The 9,160-nt window shown below is 44.4% G+C and overlaps 1 protein-coding gene across 1 annotated transcript in view; it reads right to left on the reverse strand.

The window, feature by feature from the left end:
• The window catches only part of LOC134409393 (piezo-type mechanosensitive ion channel component 2-like), a 74,229-nt gene extending 70,864 nt beyond the window's left edge, over positions 1–3,365 (reverse strand). The window contains exons 1-2 of the mRNA XM_063142145.1: positions 3,257–3,365; positions 1,885–2,021 (exon numbers count right to left, since the gene is read on the reverse strand). Coding sequence (XP_062998215.1) covers positions 1,885–2,021; positions 3,257–3,365 — 246 coding nt within the window. The remainder of the gene's footprint in view (positions 1–1,884; positions 2,022–3,256) is intronic.
• Between the last annotated feature and the right edge of the window lie 5,795 nt (positions 3,366–9,160).

Below are 9,160 nucleotides of genomic sequence, written 5' to 3' on the forward strand. Positions count from 1 at the left end.
GATGTTTCTTAGGTAACATTTGTAAATGGATCTTAAAATGCAGATCTGTAAAACATGTCATTGCAGGAAAGAAGGAGTGTTGCAGAAACGACCCGGGACATGCCCAAATAAGACATCGAGGCCTTAGCTAGACCTACTGGTCTAGTGGGACAGAGTGGTGAAGATCTCGCAATATTTTTATCGCAAGATCTCCCCCTCTGTTCACACGCGGCGCATGACAACTTCAGAGGGAGAGGCGTTGCGCCCGCCATTTTGTTTTTTTTTCTTAAAGAAGAAGATGCGCATGAGTGCTCGTGTGCAAAAGGTAACGAGTTCTTTTCAAAAAAATATTTTCCCCGCTCTTCCCACCCCACCCCCAATGGGCACAGTGAACCTGAGAAGCTCTGCACCCTGTGTGCAGGTCCCGGCTCTTCATGAGGAACCGCGAGGAACCAAGACAAACCATGACGCCTGGTCAAACATTCCCCGGTTTCAGGATCAGCCCAGGACTCCGGAAAAACCGGGCTCAAAGGGTACAGCGAGATCCCAGGGCAAGGGAGGGATCATCCCTCCCTGATCCCGGGATCCCCTGTGCGTCATGTGAACGCACAGGGACAATCCCGGGGATCGCCCTGGGATTTCTCCCCATCTAGCTATGGCCTGAAAATGCTGCTACCCAGTATATCCCTGGTATCATCTAGTAATCGACTACATATAATGTGATGACATCATCAAGAAAACATCAAGTTTTCTCTCTCTGTACAAGTAGCAATCAATGAAGTGGAGGTAAGATGAGAAAACCCTGAATGTGTCAACCTGATGTCATCGGTCACCTTTTACTAGATGTTACAGGAGAGATGTGGGACAATCCTGCTGTATTTTATGGTTGGTTTCCAATGTTGTAAGCATCAGAAAGGCAGGCTATACATTTCCATATAAACAGGTAAATAACTGTTTCTCTGCTAACATTTAGGTTCATTGAATGCATACCATGTGCTGCTTTACTGATTTGCACATACCCATTACTAACGAAATGGCCATTCATATTCTAGAGTTGTGGCTCTCTCATAATCCCAGGCTTAAAGCGGTATTGCAACACCTAACAGTGGAGGCTGGTGGCTCCGAAGTCAGTGAGGCAGTGAATCCACTCCGGGTTTCAATCAGAACCAGTCAGAACTCTAAAGGTGTTACCGGGTCCTGACTGAAACTCAGAGCGGATCCACCACCCCACTGAGATCAGAGCCACCAGCTTCCACTGACACCTGGAGTTCACACAGTGATGCTTGGCTATATGCATTCAAGTCAGGGTTTTGCCCCTTTATAAACTTGCTAGTTCTCAGCGGAGAGCTTCAGCATTCAGCAAATTCTTCACTATTCAGGAGCCAAGTTAGGTTTTGACCACTATTGTGGAGAAATACTTCCCTTGCGTTGGAGAGCTCCTTAATACCTGATAAATTAAGTAGGTAGATAGTTGAGTTTTTTAACGGATTGTAATCCACCTAGAGAACTTTATTTATTGGGCTGATTAGAGATGTACTAAATAAATAAATAACACTGCAAATCCTGATATTGCTGCCTATTTTCAGCCGAATCCTGCTCCAGGCAGTATAGGCTGGCGACTCTGGCTTCGGTGGGGCTGTAATTCCAGTTTCAGTCAGGAAAAGCCAGAACTCTAGGGAAGCTATCCAAGGTGCCAAACTCTATCCCTGTAATGGGTTCAGCACCTTTGACAGCAACTCTAGAATCACAGCCCCACCAAAATTGGAGCCACCAGGCTCTACTGGGTCCAGGTTAGCACATTAAAATCTTGCTCAGCACTCTGAGGGACCCAAGCCCAATGTGAACAGGGCAAGAGAGCAGGTGTTGATCCAAACACACAGAAGGATGTTTACGTCTATAACTTACCATCATGGCAATCAATGCGGTGATGTAGCTCTGATTCATAATGAATTGTGCCAGGGCCAAAAATGTACTCGACCTATTTCCTTCAGCATAAAGCTCTTCATCAATGTCTGCTGTATTTTCAGGGCAGGTTGTATCCTCTGCAAGAAATTTTAAAAAAAATGGAGCGAAGGATAAATAACAACAACAAAAAATGGCTGAGTATTCAGTGTTTGCCTTGAGTTAATGAGGTTCTTGCAAGTCAGACTCATGGTGTTTTATTTTTGTCAATGCATCTGGAGAATAGATAGACCAGATCCTTGAAAACTGGAATAAAATAATACATTCAGAGTTACAACAGAAAGAAAAGGTATGAGATAGAAAGAGAGAGAGAGAGAGAGAGAGAAACAGACAGACAGAGGCCTCAGCTAGACCTACTGGGTCTAGAGCAACAGAGGGGTGACAATCTCACGATATTTTTAATCCCAAGATCTCCTCCTCTGTATACAATCAGCGCGTGACGACCTCGGAGGGAGAGGACATCACGGCTGCCATTTTTGTTCTGTTAAAGAAGAAGAGCGCATGAACGCTTGTGTGCAAAAGGTTAGGTTTTTTAAATTTAAAATTAATTTCCCCACTCTCCCAACCCACCCCCTCAGGAGCTCTGCACTCCATGCGCGGGTCCCAGCTCCTCGCGAGTAGCCATGAGGAACGGGACAAACCACGACACCCGCCCACATGTTCCATGATCTTGGGATCAGCCCGGGACCTCGGAAAAAGCAGGCCTAAAGTGTAGGGCCATATCCTGGGGCAAGGGAGGGATCATCCTTCCCTGCTCCTGGGATCCCCTGTGCATCGTGTGGACACACAGGGACGATCTGGGGGATCACCCCGGGATTTCGCCCCATCTAGCTATGGCCATAGAAGGTATTGCAGAGGAGGTTGTCAGAAGAAAGATAATTTTGGATCCAATCCAGATAATGCTACTTTTTTGCATTCAGAGCCATGATAGAGGCAGCTCCATGCATTTAATCCAGATACTGGTTTGGCACTATAGGAGCAAACCCTGTGGATCACAGGCTTTCTCCTTCCACTCTGATCTGATTTATCTTCTCATTTCCAAACAAGCAGCAAACCCTAGTTTGCTGTTAGAACTGAACTGGCCAAGCTATGATTTGTACTTCAAAAAGAGTCTTGGGAGGGAGATGTTTGGAAGGTGGAATCATATGTCATGGAAGGGTCAAGCACAAATCCTCCTCTATAAATGACCCATCCCTGTTATCATGGAAAATGCTGATTTGGGAAAACGGATTTGCCAAGGTAATGTGTAATTCTGTCCTATGGTCATCCACACCTTGGATCAAACCCTGCATATACACTGTGCAATAAAATATACCTGACAAGGAAACAGCGTGTCCTTCATTGATGTAGACATCCATATCACAGCTACTTTGGCATTGCAAGAGAAGGTCGTCTTGCGAGCTTCCACCTGAAGCAGAAGCCATCTGGGTAAAAATGAAAACAGTTCTGATTTTGTACAACAGAGGCCTCACAGAGTCCAAGCCCAAGGTAAAAGGATAAATTCCTGGAGGAGAAGGCTATCAATGGCTACTAGCCCTGACGGTTATGTGCTAGGTCCAGTATTTGAGGCAGTAAGCCAGTGTACACCACTTGCTGGGGAATATGGGTGGGAGGATGCTGTTACACCATGTCCTGTTTTGTTGGTCCCTGGCCAATGGCTGGTTGGCCACTGTGTGAACAGAGTGCTGGACTAGATGGACCCTTGGTCTGATCCAGCAGGGCTCTTCTTATGTTCTTAGTCCAGGCCAACATCAAAGATAGGCATGGTTGGATAGGGTGACCATATGAAAAGGAGGACAGGGCTCCTGTATCTTTAACAGTTGCATAGAAAAGATATACACACTGCACATAGGTGGAGACAAACAGCATAGCACTAATACAAGCTACAAATCCAGTGCCCGCCCACCCCATCTTATCTCCAGAGAGGCAGTCACAGTTGCTTTTGGGTCATTCTCTGCGCCCCTCCCCACCACCATGCTTATTCTGTCATATTTTTCTCACACACATCCTTCAGATGCACTCTTAGGCCTCAGCTAGACCTACCTTGTCTAGTGCGACGGAGGGGTGAGAATCTCGCAATATTTTTATCGCGAGATCTCCCCCTCTGTTTACACACGGCGCACAACAACCTCGGAGGGAGAAGACATTGCACCCGCCATTTTCTTTTTAAAATCCCAGAAGAATCACACGAGCACTCATGCGCTCAAAGGTAGGTTTTAAACAAACTCCCTGCTCCCGCCACCCCACCCCCGATGGGCGCAGAGTAACTGCAAGGAGCTGGACAAACCACGAAGCCCGGCCACAGATTCCACAGTCTTGGGATCAGCCCGGGACTGCGGAAAAACCGGGCTGCAAGGGTAGGGCAAAATCCCAGAGAAATGGAGGGATCATCCGTCCCTGCTCCCGGAATCCCCTGTGCATCACGTGGATAAGCTCTCGTCTAGCTATGGCCATAGGTGGAGTGGAGCTGTGGGAATTGATCACATTTTGTCCAAATGACTCTCACATGCCAGGGATTCCAGAGTGGTTTCCGTTCCCTGAACATCCTGGGTCATTAGGTTGGCAAAGGATATGACCCGGCCAGAATTCATAACAGCATTTTACCTTGCCATTTCCATCGGAGATCAACCAAAGTTCAGTTTCCATCATCTTCACTTCCCTGTACTTTTCCGGCTGCAGCTGGATGGCCTCTCCCTTGCTTTCCTAAATGGTGGATTGGTTTAAACAGAGGGAGACATCATAAAAATTGGGTTAATTCCAACAGAATTTTCCCCCTCTTTCCTCATGCCCTCTGTACCACCTGAAAGTCTCCACCCCTCCAGAACAGATTTTGAGGCAGTGAAGGGGGCTGCAGAGGGGACGAGGGGAAATTGTCAGCAGAATTACACCATTGGATCGAAACCATATAATGCTACTTTTTATACTGAGAGCCAAAACATGTGTAGGCTGGTGACTCAGATGTCGAGGGAGGTGAATCTGCTCCAGGTTTCGCACGTTGGATAGCTCCTTTAGAGTTCAGACTGGTTCTGACTAAAACCTGGAGCAGATTCACCATTGCCCCCTGACATCAAAGCCATCTGCCAGATATTTAACAGATAATTCCACAAAACCAGATTTGCAGTAACTTCTACCCACTGGCCAAAACTAGCCATGACAATGGCAGTTCCATGGATTTTAACCCAGGTTTGCAATAATCATGTAGGAAGCAGGAGATGAAAAGACCAAGGTGAGGAGCAAAAAGGGTCTGTGGCTGAGTTGTGTCACGACCTCCAACCAGATGATTTGGTATGGAGCCTTGCAGATTTCTTTAACAGAAAGAAATCTGTAGAGTCTCCCTGAAGCCCATGGCTCACTTTCCTAAAGCCACTCTCCCCAGGTGCTTTTTACTGGACATTGTGGACTCTAGCTGTCCAGAACAGAATTTGGAATGCTGCTTTTTAAACAAGCAACACTTGTACGTCCTGGCATTGTGAGAAAAGGTTGCCTACTGAAGAGATGCAGACCCGGAGCAGTCTCAGATTTCTTGTAGCAAAACAGCAGGAGACGGTTTCTGCATGTCCTGCCTGTTCTGTCTCAAGGCCACAAGAGAAGGTCTATAATGGAAAAAGCCGTCCTTAGGAGTAAGAGATGGCAAATGGTGGGATGAGAGAAAGAGCTGGAATAAATCATAAACTGGGGGGGGGGGGGGGGAAGGGGGAGACCAAGGTCAAGTTGGCTAGGTAGGAAAAAGAGCAAGGCAAAGTCAATCCTGAAAAGTCCTACAACACCTAGCATTCTCCAAACAGTATGTCTGTTGTAGGACTTTTTCTGTCTAAACATGGATAAGATTATGTCCTTATAGAACCAGACTCCACAAGAAAAGTTTTCCAATTCTGGGCAACGGGGTGGGTGGGAGTTGGGAGGATGCCATTCGGATAAAAATAGTCAATTGAACATTTCAAATCTCCAAGGTTAAGGTACCAAGAAAGGCAGAATTATTTCTACCAAGACTATCAAGATGATAGCTGTAATTTTGACAATGGACCACTAATAATACATATCTTGGTAGTAGCAGGTCGTATCATTGAGAGGTGCTGAAGAGGAGAGAGAGAGAGAAATCACCACCCTGCACTGTTCACAAGCTGAAGCAGACACAAATGTACTAAGTAAGTTCAAAAAGAGAATTTAACAGATAATCCCACAAAAATAGATTTGCAGTCACTTTTACCAATTTTTAAAACTTGAAAAATAGACATCTGTTAATACCATCTAGCTAGGCGAATGTTGTTGTTGTAAAATGTTTTGCTCATCTGAATTACTTTTTAAAGTTTATATGCATTGCTGTTAATCAAATCAATGAAAAATAAGAAGTTAGGTCAGTTGCATCGACGCCAGCAGATATTCAGTCAAACTAGAGATTTACCCAGTTCAGATGACCCCCTAAGCCCCAGTGGTTATGGCTTAGCATGTCATGTGAACCATGACTTAGCATGTCATGTGAACCATTCCTAACCATGGTGGCTACATAACCACGGTTTAAACACGCTCATTAACCATTTGCTGCAAAAGGGTTAACGGCCTAATCAGTGGCTTGGTGCGTAGTCTGAACAGGCCCAATTGGTGTTAGTAAGGATGAAGTTCCAACAGTCTGCCTTAGTGAGTTGTATTTTAATATAGCCCATACCTTATCAGGCAGTGCCCGCTGCTGAAGCATCATGGCCAGTGTGTAGTAAAGAGCCAGAAGTGCAAAAGGATTCAAAGCCACTGGCCAGTTCAGCTGAGGATGAATTTGAAGTTTCCAGGGTACTGTAATGTTTGTCTTTATAAGTGGTACTATGCCCAAGACCCTACAGAGAGACAAAAAGGAGAATAAGACGCTAGTCCTTAATCTTCTGATTTGGCAGGGTTATCAAACCTGGGGTCCCAATCTGACCATCCAAGGTTTCCCAGATAGCCACACCCACTTCCCCATGCCCCACCTTTTCCCTCTGACTGCCCATTCTTTGGTGGTTTTACAGCTTTTGCACCATTTTCCCTTGTTCTAAAAGGTTGAAATGCTTCTCCTGTGGCAAAGTTACTGGCAGTAAGATCTTTAAGCTAAAATTTACTGATCTTTTGGCCCTGCCCACCACTGGAAACCAAAAGTGAATTCGGCCCTTGGGCTGAGTTTCTACACCCCTGTTAGATAGGTAGGGGGGAGGAAAAATAGCAGCACAATGGACCAGTTCACTTGTGCATGATCATCACATAATGACTGCAGTATCACTTGATGACCTGCATGTGTGAATCCAGCACCGCAGACTGGCAACCCAAACAGAACATTCTCTGTTTTTATTGGCATTTTGTGTTTTTGAGTATAATAATGGTGTTTTAATATTTGTATCTTTTACTGTCTTAGTTCTTATATTAACCACTCTGGGATCTGTTTGAGATATAGAGTGGTCTACAAATTTTGTAAATAAATAAATAAAATCCCTACAGAGAGCTTGTCTATCTCTTATATAGAATGAGGTGGCACAGTCCCAAATTGGACTATAAGCTGGGATAGAATTCTGGACTGTACCACCTCAGGCTGCAGATGGGAGATGGTGTTTCCAAATGCTCTCCAATAAAAAGCTTCCTGCATGTAGTAAACTAAATGCTACATGGAATCTCTTCTACCTGATGCGCCAGTTTACTATTTGCTAGTTTACTATATGTAAAGATTGAAAACAAAACATGCAGATTCAAAAATATAACTCTCTCATAAACCACTGTGAGTGGTATAATTTAGAATTCTATAGATTCATTCTATTTAATGTGTAGAAGGGCTTTTTTCCCAATGGAGTCAACACAAACCTTCATTTGTAAGTACTCAGATATTGAGTTAACAAAGCTGATCACACCTAAGTAACATTAAATTCATTAATCATGCTTAGGATTTCACTGAAAACAATACAGAGGTGTGTATGGATCAGTCTCATTTGCAGATAATGGCCGTTCCCAGGAGAATGGCTTTGATTCACCCTGTTTCTCACTTCTTCTTTTTTGCTTCCCATGTTCACATTCCTAGATCTCAAAGAAAAACAAAAAACCAAACCCACCCACAACAAACTGATACAAAACAAATTCAAATTTTCAGAAGTATTTTGCATGTTATATGTCTCTTGCACACTCTCAAACTAACCATCCCGTGTTATTTTTGCAAATACCAAACTACATCCCTTCTATTTTACAAATGCCAAACTACATCATTACGTTCATTTCAAGTCCACTGGATAAGTTTGAATGATGTTCCTGTGCTTAACCAGAAGCAAAGCCTGCTGTGCTTTTGTTACATACATACCACATTTTCCAGGCTGCGAGCTTTATGTTTTTACCTGGCATGAATATCTTCAGGAGGAACAAGATCCTGGAAGTATGGCAGCTGGTACAGATAAAGGGCGATTAAGTGCCCTGCACTGAATATTGCAATCAAAACACACAAACTGTGGAAGACAACTGGGCTCACGGGTCGATGGCATGACCACCAGGAGCACAGGCCCAGGAAGACCAGGAAATAAACTGCAGAAGTTGCAGAAGGTAGGATTATACCTAAGGATAAGGAAATCAAATATAAACGTTTAGATTGATAATATGCTGATTATACATTTCCTTCAAAATACGGTCCAGTTTATACAATTAGCAGAATCAAGTGGTATCGCTTCACTCTCCACCCCACAGCGACTATTGCAATTCACACGGCAGGTGGGTTGCATATTTGGAAGCTCACACATGCACACAAACACTTTGCACACAGAAGGAAACTATTGTGTCAGGTAATAGTGTCTTAGGGCTCCTCTACACCAAGCAGGATATTCCACTATGAAAGCGGTATATAAAAGGCAGGAGCCACACTACTGCTTTATAGTGGTATTGAAGTGCCCTGACAACTGTTGGGGCCCATTGACCGTTTTCATACCACTTTCATAGTGTTATATCCTGCTTGGTGTAGATGTGTCATGGGCCCCAACAGTTGTCAGTGCACTTCAGTACCACTATAAAGCAGTAGTGTGGCTCCTGCCTTTTATATACCGCTTTCATAGTGGAATATCCTGCCCTTAAAAAGTCTTTTACCTGCTAAGCCTAAGAGAAGTACAGCCACAACTTTGCCAGCAGTACCAAGTGCACCTTCACATAGGATCTTCAAACCTGCTAGGAACAAAGTGATTTTCAGAAGGAAGTCTGGTTGGCTATTTCCTGGATTGTCCTTCCCAAGTGA

This window comes from Elgaria multicarinata, chromosome 1 (genome assembly GCF_023053635.1).
Source record: "Elgaria multicarinata webbii isolate HBS135686 ecotype San Diego chromosome 1, rElgMul1.1.pri, whole genome shotgun sequence".
Lineage (NCBI taxonomy): Eukaryota > Metazoa > Chordata > Lepidosauria > Squamata > Anguidae > Elgaria > Elgaria multicarinata.